Source organism: Pholis gunnellus, assembly GCF_910591455.1.
Source record: "Pholis gunnellus genome assembly, chromosome: 8".
NCBI lineage: Eukaryota > Metazoa > Chordata > Actinopteri > Perciformes > Pholidae > Pholis > Pholis gunnellus.
Window position 1 is genome coordinate 24730996 of NC_136534.1, and position 17256 is coordinate 24748251.

Below are 17256 nucleotides of genomic sequence, written 5' to 3' on the forward strand. Positions count from 1 at the left end.
TTGAATATTTGATGGTATTTTTCCTGCATTCTTGCAGTCTCTAAAGGATCATACCAGAGTTTTAGTCCCTTTTTCTACAAATCAATTACACTCTACATCATTAAACAATGCTGCTGTTTTTATAAACCATTCCAGGTATTCGTAGGTTTCTGTTCTTTCTTTATACAATTTTGAAATCTATTAGCAGACTCTCTAAGGTCTTTTTCACAGCAGATATTTAGATTAGTCAAAGAATAAAAAGCACAGGTGTTACTAATAACATTAGCGAACGCTCTATCCAATCAAAGTGTCCCATTAAAGTGAGCCGTCACAACACCAGGACCCAGAAACTGAAGCACGGTTCGTATGATATCTTAGCAAAAGTTACTCCTCATTTTTCGTGTGTTTTTCCGATGAAAGCTTGCAACCATAGACTATATACAAGAAGTGGACGTAGTCATCGTGACATCCCCCTTAGCTTCGGGTTCGGCGATTTCGCTGTTGCCATCTTGGATTATGGCCGTCGCAATGTTGTTGTTTTTTGCAACCAATGAACGGAAGTTACCATATTTGGAAGGCTCTGGTAGCGGCAGCGACCTGTCAATCACAGTAAGCTCCGCCCTAAAGCATCCCCTGCTTTATGGTCTGTTTGACTCTAAATGGACCATCATTTACTAAATGAACATCATGCTGTATTGAAGAAGACTTGAAACTAGAGATTGAGACCATAAACTCATGTTTACAATGTTTACTGAGGTAATAAATCAAGAGAGAAGTAGAGTCATTTTCTCATAGACTTCTATTCAATCTGACTTCTTTTTGCAACCGGAGGAGTCGCCCCCTGCTGGTCAGTAGAGAGAAAGCATACGGTCATTTCAAACTGAACTTCCGTCTTCATAGGTTTAGGCAACAAAACTACTACTAAAATAACCACGGAAGTGTCGTTACTAAAGTATGCGACAAACACATCGATGTTGACTTCTCGTTTCACACGTAGAACGAACTCCCGTCTCCTGGCTGAAAGACGCTGTTTGTTGGAGCCATCCACCTCAACGCTCCCTGCATTATTTTTCCTAGGTATTGCTACGAATGCTGGATGAGATCAGCCCGTTTTTAGTAGTAACACGTGTGCTTTTATCTTCTGTCTGTAATAGATTACAAAATCCAAGCATGTTTCAAGAGTTTACTTATTAATTTTCACACTGTACAGAAGTTAATGGAAACCCGTAGTTCAAGTGTTTGAACATCAGTTTATCACGGTCAGCCTTGGTTATTGTTTTTTGTTTTAATGTTGGAGGTCGGAAGTTGGAAATTTCATCTGGGAAAAGTATGACCTCTGAGTTGTCTGGAACGCAGCATAAATCTTGCATAGACACTGGTGTGGTTCTTTAAAGCATGAAGGTGGAAGTGCATGAAATAAAAGACAAATCCAAAGCTCTGGGATTCTTCAAAAGCATATTGAGCCAAAGTTCATCTTCGTTTTCTTCAAACAAATCACACGATAAGAACGTCGATGTTGGGCGATTCTGCGAAAACACTTCCGATTACATTCAGTGACAACGACGTTTATGTCCAATGCTAACGTTTTTAATATCTGCACATGGCAACTAAGGTTGGGTTATGATTAGGGAAAAGAACTGTAATTTAACAATGGTTCAGTAAATAACTTGGTTAAAGTTAGAGAAGCATCGTTGATAATAGGACAAATACAGATTGCAGGTCTGTGACCGGATGTGAACTTTAGTCTTCTGTATGAAAACCAGATGCACTACACATCTTTACCTTCTGCCTCTCTACATTAAGGACAGACTACTTCCTGAACAGGCATTGAATGTTGGGATTGGACGTAAACTGTGAGGTGCAGAATCGTCCACTGTGGATGTAATTCCCTGGAAAAAAAGGCTGTTTTTTGTTGCCTTTAAACAAAGATGAACGTAGTCTTTGAGATAGTTGGCCAGAGTTCCCTACAGAGGCTTACAAAAATATTAAAAAGTAAAGTTTTCCACCAATTGGCAGGTTCAAAGTTGCACCTGAACATGAAGGTGGTTGTTGTGGTTCTAACTGTACTTTCTGCCCCCTGCCCCTCCACCCCTCTCTGGGTAGGACGATCCTAATTCCCAGAACAAGCTGGAGGACCCGGTGAAGGCCCAGCCCAAGGAGGACGACTCCCTCAACATCCACAACTCCCTGACCCCCAAACACGAGAACCACAAGGTCCTGGGCGAGGAGAACTCCTCGGAGGTAAACTCACTGCAGAACAACATGATGTGAAAACAAAACAAAACAACCCCAGCAACCTGACAACACGACACTGAAAACGACAAAGGTGCGCCGGCGACGGGAGCTCCCCAAACCCCTCCCCACTCTCCGTCCGTCCGCTGCCGAGTGCGCCTAAACGGGTCAACCAACCAACCAACCAACCAGCCTGCCAACGTACCAGCCAACCAACCCTGGTCTGCAACCGTCTCCAACACGGCAACACTGCCACCAAGCGGCCCCGGGCTGCAGCAAAAAAAAAAACGTACACCACCACCACCACCGCCGCCGCTACCGCCCCCGCTGAGAGTAAACCCCCTCCCACCAAACCTCACCCCGCCGCCGCCTTGCAACCTCCTCTTACATCCACTCACGCCCCTTGTTTCGCAGCCCCGCCCCCGCCCCGCCTTGTTGCTGTCACTCTACTCTCCCTTATCTCTCTTACCTGCGCACACACACACATATACAAACGCACATAAGAAGCACACACATACAGTGAAAAGATGAAAACATAGACATGCGTATATGTATACACACACACACACACACACACACACCTTCCCCTGCCTGCATTGGTGTATTTTGTAAAAAGAAAGAAATCATACAGAAGTTTAAAACGTACGTAAAACGTCATTGTAAAAAAAAGAAGAAAAAAAAAGATAAAGCTACTGAGAGGTTTTGATGTTTGTCTGACTAATCCAGTGAGTATGTATAAATATTGGAGAAAAAAAAATTTCCTTGGATTGATTTCAAAAGAAGCAACACAATGTGTCTTGGTTTTCATTGATGTGATTTCTAATCCTTTGATGTACTTGTTTTTTTGTTGTTTTTTTTGTACTTTTTTGGGACTTTGAACAGAGAATAAACAAACGAGATTCAGACAGTTGTTGAAATAAACCTTTTTAACATGACCTCTGTGGATCCTGTGTTTTCCTCAGCGTCGCCTCCCCCTTTTATCCTCCCGTGAACTCCGACACTCTGCATGGCTTTGAACGCAGCTTCTTACATCCTCGTCATAAATGTGCCTCCCTGCTCACACACATACACACTCAGGTTAAGGTTTACTGCCGCACTATGAAGTCAACTTTAACATTTATTTTATTACAACAACCAGCATCAAAATGTTGTTTTAAAAGATTATATTCAAAGATAAATCATTTCACTTATTCCGGTTTATGTGATGCTGTTATCACATGACCACAATGCCAAACTACACAATATGTGGATCAAAATGATAGATAGATGGATGGATAGATGGATGGATAGATAGATGGATGGATAGATAGGTCAGCAACTCAAATATGTGCCTCTGTGGTTTAGAATTCATTGATGTGACTGAGCTTTACGATCTCCAGAGTCGACAGCTGCTCTACTGTTAGAAAATCGCCTTCACAGCACATAAATCATGACGGTCAAACATCAGGTACCGGTCTGCTGCTTCTGCATGTTTCCTGCCTCCAGAGACGCTTCGCTGTTTCCAACTGAACACACACACACACATACACACACACACACACACATGCAGACATGCTCACACCTGAAAATGAATAACACATGCACAGAATATGAACAGTGAAAAATACATGAACAACATACCAACACATGCAAATACAATTCTTTCAAATGGACATATAGACATGAACTCCTCATATTCGCACACACACACACATACACACACACACACACACATGCAGACATGCTCACACCTGAAAATGAATAACACATGCACAGAATATGAACAGTGAAAAATACATGAACAACATACCAACACATGCAAATACAATTCTTTCAAATGGACATATAGACATGAACTCCTCATATTCGCACACACACACACACACACACACACACACACACACACACACACACACACACACACACACACACCTCCTACACATATTTTAAATCTGATCAAAAGAGCTTTTTGTTCAATTCAGGATGCTGAGCTGGCACAATAGAGCACACACACACACACACACACATATGCACACTTACATTCATACATGCTCAAAGCATCTGTCAGCTTCCCATGCTCACATCACACACACACACACACACATATTTATACTTCTACTTGTGAGGACCCTCATCAAGTCGAGTCTCAAGTCTAGCAGAGCAAGTGTCGGGTCGAGTCTCAAGTCGTTTGAGACAAGTCCAAGTCAAGTCTCAAGTCAGTCATGACAACTCCAAATCAAGTCTCAAGTAATTTGCCCCAAGTCTCAAGTCGAGTCTCATGTCATTTGAGGCCTATTCACGTCACGTCTCAAGCCATTCAAAACAAGTGCAGAGTCGTATGAGACAAGTCTCAGGTATCAAGTTCTCCAGTCTCGAGTCACTCCAGACTCCCAAGTTCAAATCAAGTCCATTTTTAGTCACATCTCAAATGATTCAAGACAAGTCCAAGTCGAGTCCCAAGTTATACAAGATGTTTCTCATTTCATTTGAACCAAGTCTCAAGCTCTGAAGTCTCAAGTCATCCAAGGAAGATTCAAGTCAAGTTTCAAGGCGTTTTGACAGAAGTCAAAATGACATTGCAAGTCATTTCAGATAAGTCCGAGTCAGGTCTCAAGTCATTCGGGAGATGTCCAAGTCGAGTCTTGAGTAAATCAAATCAAGTCCGAGTCGTCATTGTTTGTTGGTGGGTCGAGTCTTGAAGGGGTCACGTCGATGTCAAGTCTCAATTCCTGATGTTTGTGTCTGAGGTCGGTTTCAGGTCTCAGGTCTGCAGCTCTAATTCTAACCTTAATAACACGTCTGTGCTGAGGGCGGCCCGGACTAAATGTCCTCACTCTAAAACTGAAATTGGTTCCCACAAGGAGAGAAGTGCAACAACACACACACACACACACACACACACACACACACACACACACACACACACACACACACACAGGGTCACCCATGTGATGAACGGCCCTGAATGGGTCTCAGATGAGGCTGCAGTGTTGCCGGTCCTTTGTCGGGTTTGATCCTTTGGATCACTGAGAGGGTTAAACAGTGTTATTGTGGGGGATCCTTCCCAGGGTGGAGGGCTGCTGATGGATGGAGGGTGGGGGTGGGGAGGTCTGGGTGCACTTCTCTTTCTTCAAATAAATAAAGAGGGGGGGGGGGTTAAAGAGAGCATTTTAGCCCCTTTTTTTTTAATGTCAAGAATAGGAAACTGAGTAGGCGAGCTACGAAAACAGCAGTAACCGTGATTATCTCCCTCTTTCATTCCTCTCTCTCTCTCTCTCTCTCTCTCTCTCTCTCTCTCTCTCTCACACCCACAAACACACACTTGTGGATGTTGGCACATGCAGTAGCACATGACTGCACATGCTCAAACACACACACACACACACACTCTCACACACACACACACACACACACACACAGACACACACACTAAAGGAGGGTCCTTTTGAATTGAAACGAGCGAGGCCAGAAGTACCGGTGGACACCATGGCAACAAGTGGGCATTACATTACCGAGTGAGAAGTGAAGCAGGATGGGGGGGGGTGTCTCTGAGCAAAGCGAGTTTCATCCATCTACAGCCACTGAAACGCTGGTTAAAAAACGAGAATTAATTCTTAAAAATGCACCAGAAGATCTATTTTTTTTGGTGTTTTTACATTTTAGTTTTGCCTCCATCGTTGGTGTTTAAGTGCTCGTCGCTGTGGGCTTCGTCTCTTTTAACGTTCCAGCAAATTAATTTAAAAAACGCACCAATTTCTCTCTGTTTCTGGGCTCCATCCACAGTTCTGCACTCCCAAGAAGAGATCGTCAATAAATCACAGGATACATTTCTATAAACACTGACCTCACTTTGTACTCTGGAGCTATTTAACACTCTCACAGTGGAAACAGACCTCTGCTGTGTATGTGTGTTATACACAACGTCTCACTCTGCTAACAGCGTTGCACTCCATCCGTACAACACAGCATATCCGACAGTATAGGGCACCAGATTGCGGTTTTTGAAAACTGAAATGGAAAAGCTGCCACTCTTTTGTTCTTGTTTGTTTATTTTTAAAAGTGTGAAAACTACCTTTTTTTTTTTTGAAGCTCTATAAATGGCAGAATCTTATTTCACACCTCAAAGTCAATCTCTCTGAAATACGTGTGAAAATCACCGGAGGGTTTCTCAGTCTTTGATGCTCATCGCTGCTGATGCAGAACTATACTTCTGTTTGCTTCATGTCTGTTCCCAGAGAAACGTCAGACGTATCGCTCACGGAGTACAACATGCTTTCCTTGAGAGAATCTCCAGAAAATACATCACTTAAAGTTCAGATGACACTGATAATTATTGAAGCCCACATGTTCTGTAAAACAAGGGAAAACCGAACGTTAACAGTAGCTAAAGCTGTTGATTTATTTCTCACTGTTAGATCGTGTCATATGGAGTTGTAGTGTCGTATATAGGCTGTCTGGGCTGTCTATGAATTATTAGACAATAAGGTCCGAGCTGCCAAATATCTCAAAGTATTCTATTGATCTTGTGAAAGATGACGATAAGAGTTTAAAAGAACAGATTTTGACAACATGGACGTAACACCTGATCCTTCAGAGTAATCTGTGTTTATTACAGCAGTAAAAGGACACATTAACCCCTTTGAGCGTGTGTGGGTGTGTGTGTGTGTGTGTGTGTGTGTGTGTGTGTATGTGTATGTGTGTGCGCGAGTGTGTGTATTTTCCATGGTCACTGACCCTTTGAACATTTTCATCACATCTCTCTCTCTCTCTCTCTCTCTTTCTCTCTCTCTCTCTCTCTCTCTCTCTCTCTCTCCCTCTGTCTCTCTCTCGCTCTCTCTCACTCTCTCTCTCTCATCCTCTTATTTTAATGCATCTTCAGACAGAAGAGGGCGTTGTTGCCATGGAAACCCATCCTGATGCCACAGTCTGAGCAGACGAGATCCAAACTCGGTGACCTCCGCGTTCTCCGCCTTCACACACACACACACACACACTCACACACACACACTCACACACACACACTCACACACACACACTCACACACACACATGCATGGACGAGGCAGATTAAGTGACTCTCATGCAGCTTTATCGTCGTCAGTAACAAACTGAAACGTATCAGAGCATTAAAACTGCTCTCGGCTTCACATTAGGGTTGAACGTCACACCCTGCGATCTCCTCAGATGAGACTAATCCTGTCCTGCACAGCTGCACACACACACACAGACACACACACACACACACACACACACACACACACACACACTTACACACACACATACTATTCATATGTTTTCATTAGTTTATAATCACCTGAAACTAACACACTGTAAGAACCAAATGTTTTCAGGATCATTTAACTGCTCTACCAGTTGTTTAATCCAGTGGTTCCCAACGTTTCCACTGGATTTGAACGTGAAAATAATTCAGTGTTTCGCTGCAAAATATCAACAAATATGATGTATTTTCTTAATTTCTACAACTCATTTAACATCTCATGACCCCTCAGGTTAGTGAAACAACTGGTTTAATCTATAACACCATCAGCCTCATGTTTTAATCGATTATGTTTTGAATTTTAAACCTTAAACTGTATCTAGTAACTGTAAACATCAGATAAGTGTGTAGATTACAAGTAAAATACAAGAAGAATTTTAATTTGTATCCAAAGTCATGCAGCCCTGCTCTCATTACAGCCGGGCCTTAAGAAGACAAACAGCTCTGAGGTATAAAAATGCGTGAGGATGGTAACGAGGGTAACGAGGGTAACGAGGGTGTGAGAACTGGGAAACAGAGAACATGGTGGAGCCATGTCAAGATTCTCTTCTTCTTTTTCTCTTCTCTCTGCTGTTCCGAGTCAAACCTGCTGGGACTTGGGATTCATCAGCAGCCTGTGATTGGCTGACGGTGTGGTGGAATGATGGTGTTGGGATCCTGAAGGGCCCGTCGTGATTGGCTGATGCGGGCACACACACACACACATAGTAGTGCATGATGATGTGTGGGGGGGGGGGGCAAACACACTCACACTCACACACACACACAAAGTCATGCATGTATATGTGCAAAATGCTCAAACTAACAAAATATGCACATTTGGATCTATACATACATGTACATGTTAACACACAAAACACATAGAGACACATATGTGTGCACGCTCGATATTTAGAATCACATGCATGCACGCACACGAGCGCACAGTGTGCTTTACAAAGGAGGGATTGAAAGCAAAAGGAAAGAGGAGAGAAGCGATGGGGGGGGGTAAGGTCTAAATGAATCGCTCTGGCACCGTCTAGTTTACTAATGAGGCTCTGAGGAATGCTGCTGATCAGAACAGGACCCTTTGGCTTCTTTTCTGATGGAAATGTGGTGATACATTAACAGTCTGAAGTAACCCCCCCCCCCCCCCCCGCTCCCTTTCTCCATCCTGCACCTCATGTGCATGAGTGACTGGTTTGGCTGAGAGTGATGTCACCAAACCGTTCGCTTCGGGAAATGATGATGTTTATTAATTTGTAACAAATTGGGTATTGATTTGCATATGTCCTGTGTGTTCATGTGTCAGTGTGTCTCTGTCAATTTACTCTGCTCCTGCGTTGTCAGGTGACCATCGCCTTGGAGCTCCACCTCGCCAAGGGGACCAAGTTCAAGTCCACCAAGGCTCCCTTGGCCCACTACGATGTCTACCTCCACAGGGTGCCCGAGACCAAACCCCGAGTCGCCAACGGGCCCCGCGCCAAGACTGCTAACGGCCCCGGCAGAGCCAAGGGCCGGGTCCTGAGGTGGGCGGACGACATGTACCCTCCCTCTCCCCCCTGTTCTGTCTGCAGCCCCCTCAGCACTCGCTCGCTGCCGGCCAACGCGATCAACGAGCGTCAGCGGTCCAGGCCGAGGACTCGGAACCCCTACAGCCCCCGATGAACTGCCCCTCATATCTCTCGTTGTCCTGGCCGTCATCTTGAAACTTTTTCCTGTGAATGTACTCGTTGCCGTTAGCCAGAAGCTCCTTTTCTTTTTTTTTTAAGGAAAACTAGTGTCCAGAAGGGTTTGTGTGGGATTTTGGACTTGGAACAGTACAGTTCTGTCTGTGGGACAAACATGGACCAAGTGGCAGCTGTCAAAAATGTCTCCGTTTCCAAAAACTCATGAATGTTCTTAACCGGAAAACCGCTACTTACGGTGTCCTCAGGAAATATGTACCCACTTGTTATGTTGCCGGGTTTAATAGCAAAAGTTGTAGCAATTTTCTAAATATTTGATGGTTGTTTTATTTGTATTATTTGTTCATATTATGTGCCGACTACTGCCCAATAACACAAACACTAACATTTAGATGTTAGGACTGAAAAGAGAAGGAAAAAATGCTTTTGCCATTTATTTAATTTACCACCAATTTTCACTTAATTGGTTATAAACTGGTGAGGAGGATTACACCGTGCTGCATTGTGACAGTATTGAACCTCAGGGTCTCGCTCAGGAACACTTCAGGGACTGTAGGAATCAGGAGTCTTTAACCACAAAGACAGACACACAAGCATTGTTATTTCTACGTTTGTGTGTCTGTGCCAATAATTAACAAGCAGGCAGTTTGCCAAAACGAGAAGTCGATGGCAGCTCATCGGATTGTTCTTTATTACACTTCTCACACGACACAGTGTCTGTACTCTGGGCCTGGTACGTGTAGAATATTAATTACGTGATACTTTATTGATCCCTGCTAGACGAGCCTTAGATTATTATTCAGAGAACTTGAAATGAATAACCCTACAGAGCCTTTTAGCAACATTCAGTGTTTTGCTTTTACAGCCTCTAGCTTTACTGTTTTGGTTCAGTCTCTGCGCTCTCATCGACTTTCTTGTCAGAGAAAAACACCTCTGATAAGTTCCAGATATAATTATATATATATTTATATATATATATTCATGCTTCCTGCCCAGCAACAAACAGCAGACGGACAAAGTCAGAGACTAGCTGAACAAAGTGGAGCATTTAGCAGCTTCAACGCCAGGAAATTTGAGTTGGTGGAGACCAAAACCGAGCTAGAAGGAGAGCGGATGTTCTACTTATTATCCACCACGTGGACACAAACACAGCTCCGAATGCTCATTGAGTATCTGTTAAATGTGTAAAAGTTTCCTCGCGCGCTTTAACAACTTCATATGGTGATAATATGTTAGTGATCTGTTTGTTCTGCTGCCCCCAAGAGGCGAAAAACAAAACTATCAAAGCAGCTCTACTCTCTGCAGGACATTTTAAAGACACGTCAAAAACTAATTATTCAACTAAAGTGAACAACAAAGAGCCAAAATACTAACTATGAAACTATCTTTTGATGTGACAAATGTGATGTTTGGTGACTGGAACACGTTTAAAGATTCAAATGCAAATTCATTGCATTTGTGGTCTTGGTGTATTTGATATATTGAGAGAGACACACTGCCATCTGCTGATTAAAGACATAATCAGTTGTTATTGTTCTCTCTCCCATTTTACTTGAGAGTGTTTCATCCAGCTGTTCTGCAGTACAAGATGGCCTACATACATGAACCAGCCTGAACTTAAGAAAAAAGAAAGATACATTTCATGCAGGTTTAGTGAATGCAGAGCGACACTACTTTTGTTGGCATCGATCATCAATGATCATCAGGAGTGGATGCTATAATAGCTATCTTTAGCTCCAATATGATCACCAGCTATGGTCGCTGACTGTGTGTCTGTTTTGGTTTTACAGCTTTTTTCTCTGAAAACGAAGAGAGCGTTGAGAGTGAACCAAAACTCACTATACAACTCGATAAATACGAGGGGAGCTGCAGTTTCAGGTCATTGTCGCGTGTCACGCATTGTCACACTGTTATTTGAGACATTGTTATTATAAAAATATCTATCAAAGCTGCTTCATTTGTCTCTGTTTCGCCTTTTAAATTACCCCTATGAGAGCTGATATTAAAATGCTCTGTATTATACGCTTGAAATAAAACAAAAAAAACAACATTTTGATGTGCACCCCTGTCAGTGATGCTTGTGCAGTGGAAGAAAAAAAACCTGGTGTGAGTTTATTCAGTACCTCCTGATGAGCGTTTCTTTATAAATAGCGTCTTCTACTTCACTGTGACTTGATGCTGATTCCACTTTGGAAAATAAAAACTCATATTTCCAAATATTTACTTCATGTGAAGTGAATGTACAGGGTCAATAATTCCAGGGGTTGATGGTTCACAACTATAAATATTCCTTACATTTCTAAATGTAAATTTAGCTAATTTGTGCAGATTACCCCGTGTTAAAAAGACAATGATCCCTCCATATTCCATCTTTAGTGTATGATTTATTATGTTTTGCTTATAAAGCAGGGTTGTGCAGAATCAAAGCTATGCTCTAATGTTTTTAACATATTTCCGAACATAAAGTAAGACTTCCTGCTCAATAATGTCTACTATGAATCGATATGAAAAGCAAAGGAAAGTGACGGTATGAAAGAGGTTCACATCTGGTTTCCTGGTATCTCAGGAGAACATTATCTCAAGGTTTTACAGGTTGAACACAGAAGAGACCCTATAGTCAGGTTTTGATGCTAAAAATGCACAAATGTAAAGAAAATGTAGATCTAGAGTAGAAGAATGAAGAGCAGAGTTCATGTTTGGTTTCTCTGAGGCAGAATTTGGCCCAATAGAGATGAGAGTATTTCCTTTACTAACATTAATGTATCTGTGGCTGACTTCATCCCTTCATGTAACTGTTATTTCTAGTGAACATATTACGAGATTACTCATTTACAGTGTACTACCAGCAGGAGGCGGTATCTCCATTTAATAAGGACGGAAACACATCGAAGAAGACACCATGTGCACGCAAAGATCGTCTATTTTGCAGGCTGTACACAGGTGTCACCATGGGGGGGGGGGGGGGGGGGGGGGGAACACTCGTGAAAACGTACAATTCATAACAACTTCATAACTTGAGATTTTATGTTTTTGTGTAGTCTTCGAGAATTAATAAAACTCGGCAAAGATATTTTTTTAGCAGTAAAGACGCTACTAACGGCTTCTCCTCCGTGGTCTACAGGATTCCTCCGAAGTGAGACCTCCTGTCACGGTTCTACTCATCTTTGTTAACTAGCATGCTACTTGACGTTAGCACAGAGAGCTACTTGAGAGGAAAGCAGGAGGATATTATGGAGTAAAGTAGAATCTTTGACGTTAGATTTTAACCTATGGATTAACAAGACATATTTTGAGATTAAGTACTATTTCGTAACGTTATTGTAGCTCGCTAACAGCCTGTTTAGTTGTATTATTCACAGTTAGCCTAGCTAGTGAGGTTAAAGTTAGCTATGTTTACAGAACTCAACAGCATCTTGAACACAACTCCAGACAGCTTCACACAGGCGAGAACTTTACATTTTTACCTACTTTATTAAAGACGTTAACACACTGTTTCACATGCTAACGTTATTATGGGCGAGTCCCTGTAACACAGCAGCCATGTTTATCATATTAAGTGTATATTGTTGCTCTTTATTCTACAGGGGGAGTTTGTCCTGCTGTCAGACAGACAGAGTGATGCCTCTTTCCTTATTCACCACTTCCTCTCTTTGTACCTGCGAGGTGAGTTATCTCCTGTCAATGTTAACTATTATTATTATTAATATTATTATTATTACTTCCTTCCAACCAGCTGTGCTCCCAGTAGACCACACAACACGACACAAAAAATCTATGCAATAAAAAAATATTCTCTCTCTCTCTGTTTCTCTCTCTCCCTCTGTCTTTCTTTACTTATTTAATATTCTTTACTGTTTTATTACTTATTTATATTTATATAATATATATATATAGTACTTTGCTGCTGCAATCCTGTAGCCTACATTTCCCCACTGCAGGACTAATAAAGGATTATCTTATCAAAATGAGAGAAACTGTTAATTCATGTCTGTTATAGTTTATTTAGCTGATCTCTCTCTCTCTCTCTCTCTCTCTCTCTCTCTCTCTCTCTCTCTCTCTCTCTCTCTCTCTCTCTCTCTCTCTCTTCTCAGCACGCTGCAAAGTGTGGTTTGTGGGTCTGGTGCAGTCCTTCAATCACTACAGTGCGATCAGTCAGAGATTGGTGAGTCTCGTCACTTCCATGTTGAAGCTTATTTTACTATCGGAGGAATGTTACCAGTGTGTCATTATTGTTCGCTTGGGACCCTGGTTCACTGGGTTCACTGAGGAGCTAACATAGCTGGGTGCTTGTTAGCTGTGTGTGTTATTAGCCTTAAGCTTGGCGCCGTCACAAGTGATGACATATGAACGTGCGTTTGTCTGTTGTCTCAGGGTGTCAGCCTATCACAAGCCAAGGAAAAGGGTCAGCTGGTTTTCTTAGAGGGACTGAAGGAGTCGCTCTCTGTGTTGATTCCTCAAGACACCGACACAGGAAGTCAAGCCATGGACTTCCTCAGGTACACACAAATAATCATCTCTTGCCTCTCTCTTACGGACTTGTATATTTTCATGCTCATATGGCATCACTGTTTATTTGTAAACATTGTAATTATTTGAGTGTCTCTATCTGGATAACTAATCCAACAGTAATACATTTACTCAAGTTTTTATCTGGTTTCCAACATATCAAGATGTCAAATATATACATTTTTCCACATATTTCCAGACTTCCACACATTTGCCGGTTTGACATTGTGTTGCTCCTCTCTCTTCTCTTCTCTCTCATCATCTTCACCTCCCTCATGTCTCTCGTCTTCAGGGATCCTGCCGTTGGCCTGAAGAGTCTCTACGAGTTTGTCCGGTCCAGTGCGACCAGTTCCGGCGTCGGGGAACATGAGGCGGAGGAGGAGGAGGAGGAGTGGGGACCCCCGGTGCTGCTGGTGGACGACCTCAGCGTGCTGCTGAGTCTGGGGGTGAGCGTTGGAGCCGTGCTGGACTTCAGCCACTACTGCCGAGCCACCGTCTGCTCCCAGCTACAGGTCAGACCCGTGCTGTCAAAGCGTGATTTGAGATGTTTTTACAGGATTTATGCCGTCGTCAGTTCAAATATAAACTCTTGTCTTATCGACATAACTGTGACTGCAGGGCAACGTGGTGATGCTGTCCCGCTGTGATGGGGGAGAAGAGGAGGACGACGGAGACGATGAAGGCTCAGAGAGACTTCTGAAGGGCCTGACCCACCAGTGTAGCCTCACTCTTCATGTACAGGGTCTCCCCACCGGCTACTGCAGGGACATACACGGGCAGGTGAGAGTGTTTGTCCGTTCGTCTATCTGATTCTTTTTTTTAACACTTCAGAGATGTGCTTATAGTCCACGTATACTGCACACAGTGGAGGATAGGGCTGCGATTAAAGACTCATTGATTGCCAATGTAACCGTTACCTGCATCATGAATAACCTAGAGATGAAATCATGGTGAGGAGACCATTTTGTTTTTAGATTTGACCATGTTTAAAGTATTAATATCTGAGTAAAACTGATAATAGTAACAAAAATAGTGACACACATGTTACATGGTCTGTTAAAGGTTACATACTGTATACCTGCAGTATATATTGGAAGGGATCAGTGCAAGACACAAACATATTCCACAATAAAGATGTAAGTAAAGTGTATTTTGTTTTCAGGTAGAAGTGTGCTGGAGGAGGAGACAAGGCGATGGGCATCACACTCAGAAGAAACTCTTTCAGTACAAGGTCCATGATAAAGGAGCCTCCTTCTTTGCTCCCGGGACGTCCAGCGCTGTCCTCTAGCTCCACCGTTCAGCGTCCTTGTTTTGCCTTTTGTCTCGTTTACACGGTGACATCTGACTGTTATATTTTAATATCACCTGACTACACAAGCCGGGTGTTCAGCTGCCAAAGTAGTTGGTGAACTGGACAAATCCGCCAACCATAGACGTTTGGATGCTCGTCGGTGTGTCAACGACCCAGCCTGGACCTCAGACCGTCCGGAGGAAGGATGCCGTGATCCTGCCAGCTGATCGCCTGCATCCAGACCTCTGAACTTTTTTTTTTTCTTTCGGCTATTCAAATAAGTGAAAACTAAATTATCAGGCTGGTTTGCTGAAGGTATAACTGTGGACTCATGCCATTGTCAATATTTGGTTACTAGTTGAATCTGTTTTTTTGTACATGCATGCCTGCACTGAATGCAAACATGCAGGTGTGCACTGAATTCAAACATGCAGGCGTGCACTGAATGCAAACATGCAGGCCTGCACTGAATGCAGACATGCAGGCGTGCACTGAATGCAGACGTGCATGCCTGCACTGAATGCAGACGTGCATGCATGCACTGAATGCAGACGTGCATGCATGCAGACGTGCAGGCGTGCACTGAATGCAGACATGCAGGCGTACACTGAATGCAAACATGCAGGCGTGCACTGAATGCAAACATGCATCCCTGCACTGAATGCAAACCGTTATATTTTTGTGATGGTGAGTGGACATTAATGGACCGACCAATAAACAAAAAAACACACATTGGTCAAAGTGAGTGCTGGTATTTGGCTGAGAGAATAACATGATTATTATTTATCACTGAAAGGGTTTTGGATGAATATAATAAAAGTGTAAGCTGTTGTAATTGTCTGTGTGAACACTAGAGGTCGCCCTCTCCTCGCGCGTCCCACCGCAGGAGGTGAGAGGTCGGAGTTGAGAGGGTGAGACGTCTCTCTGGGATTTGACAACCAGTATTTCTAAAAAAAAAACGCTGCTCCTTGCATGTCAGCGGCCGAGGCGCACATACAAGATAGCCTCTTTTACTAATTCACAAAACAAAGGAATAACACGACGGGTCGCTTTGTCAGTTTACCAAGAAGAAGCATCACCGCAACAACTAACATCTGAGGATCTCTGAAGTTTCTCCAGGCAAGTGTGTGAAAGCTGTAACCACGTTAGCATAAAGCTAGCTGTGTGGCGAAAGTTAGCTCCGTGGGCTAACATTAGCTATAGGCGCTTTCATTCTACGTATGTTAGCATTTAGCTTGGTGCCATCACAAGTCGTCTGCAGGTGCAAAGAAGGTACAAGAAACGTCATATTTGCATGTGCGTATTTGGTTGTTGCTGTGAACACAAGGAGCATGAAGGTGGTCTTGGTTTTATTTAAATTATCTGGTTTATAGATTGTTGTTTACACGAGAAATCGACTAACGCTAGCTAAGTTACACACGCTCTCATGTAAAGTTAGCAAGCTAACGATTAGCGGCAGTGGGTTAATTCTAGAGTTCTTACATATTTAATGTATTCAGACATTCTTGTGTGTATATTAGATACAGACGGATACACCAACGTTTTAATATAAATATGTTATATCGAATACACCCGTTAAGATGCTGGTGGCTAACGTTAGCTTGGCTGCTTTCACCAACGTTAGTTAGCTTGACAGCAGATTCTTTAAATAAAGAAATAAACATTCAACCAGTCAGTTCAAACAGGCTTGTATTTGTGTGTTATCTTTGCATGTTTGTGTATCAGTAAAATGTAATAAATAAAGACATTATTTACTTGTGCAAATGAGAGAGAGACAGACAGGGAGAGAGAGAGAGAGAGAGAGAGACAGACAGACGGAGAGAGGGAGAGAGAGACACACAGAGAGAGGGAGGCAGAGAGGCAGAAAGAGGGAGAGAGACACAGGGAGGCAGAGAGAGACAGACAGACAGAGAGAGGGAGCGAGAGAGAGGCAGAGAGACAGGTAGAAAGAGAGGGAGAGAGAGAGACACACACAGAGAGACAGGTAGGGAGAGAGACAGACGGAGAGAGGGAGGCAGAGAGACAGAGAGAGAGAGAGAGAGGGAGGCAGAGAGACAGGTAGAAAGAGAGGGAGACAGAGAGTAAATTAGAACATTATGTTCATGCTCCAGTGGTTTCTACATCATCTCATGTTAGATTATTAAATTGTTGTCTTGGGCTGTGAACTGTTTTTGTTGGGTTGAGATGGATTATTACTCAATCTGAGGTAAATCCTGTTCTGCCTCGTCATTGTGTCAAAGTCTACCTCATAATAACAGTAAACCTACACTTTCACACTGTTTACTCGAGGCCCGATCCTTGAACCTTGTGGTCCTCTCTGGCTTT

At 42.9% G+C, this 17256-nt stretch overlaps 2 protein-coding genes across 2 annotated transcripts in view; both read left to right on the forward strand.

The window, feature by feature from the left end:
* The window catches only part of cspg5a (chondroitin sulfate proteoglycan 5a), a 48624-nt gene extending 45520 nt beyond the window's left edge, over positions 1 to 3104 (forward strand). Inside the window, exon 6 of the mRNA XM_079164189.1 lies at positions 2083 to 3104. Within this exon, the coding sequence (XP_079020315.1) occupies positions 2083 to 2250 (168 nt within the window). The 3' untranslated portion in view covers positions 2251 to 3104. The remainder of the gene's footprint in view (positions 1 to 2082) is intronic.
* A 9248-nt stretch (positions 3105 to 12352) lies between these two features.
* On the forward strand, positions 12353 to 15678 carry elp6 (elongator acetyltransferase complex subunit 6). Its single transcript, XM_079165298.1, has 7 exons — positions 12353 to 12577; positions 12719 to 12797; positions 13226 to 13296; positions 13506 to 13630; positions 13933 to 14152; positions 14259 to 14420; positions 14803 to 15678. The coding sequence occupies exons 1-7, from the start codon at positions 12524 to 12526 to the stop codon at positions 14926 to 14928; spliced, it is 837 nt and encodes a 278-aa protein (XP_079021424.1). The 5' UTR covers positions 12353 to 12523; the 3' UTR covers positions 14929 to 15678.
* Positions 15679 to 17256: the final 1578 nt, after the last annotated feature.

Bases quoted from the DNA above. Each gene is read 5' to 3' on its own strand.
- elp6 (XM_079165298.1), top strand. From the start codon at position 12,524: ATGTTTACAGAACTCAACAGCATCTTGAACACAACTCCAGACAGCTTC. The intron at 13,297-13,505 runs GTGAGTCTCGTC...CTGTTGTCTCAG, and splicing joins GTGCGATCAGTCAGAGATTG to GGTGTCAGCCTATCACAAGC. The intron at 14,153-14,258 runs GTCAGACCCGTG...CTGTGACTGCAG, and splicing joins CCGTCTGCTCCCAGCTACAG to GGCAACGTGGTGATGCTGTC.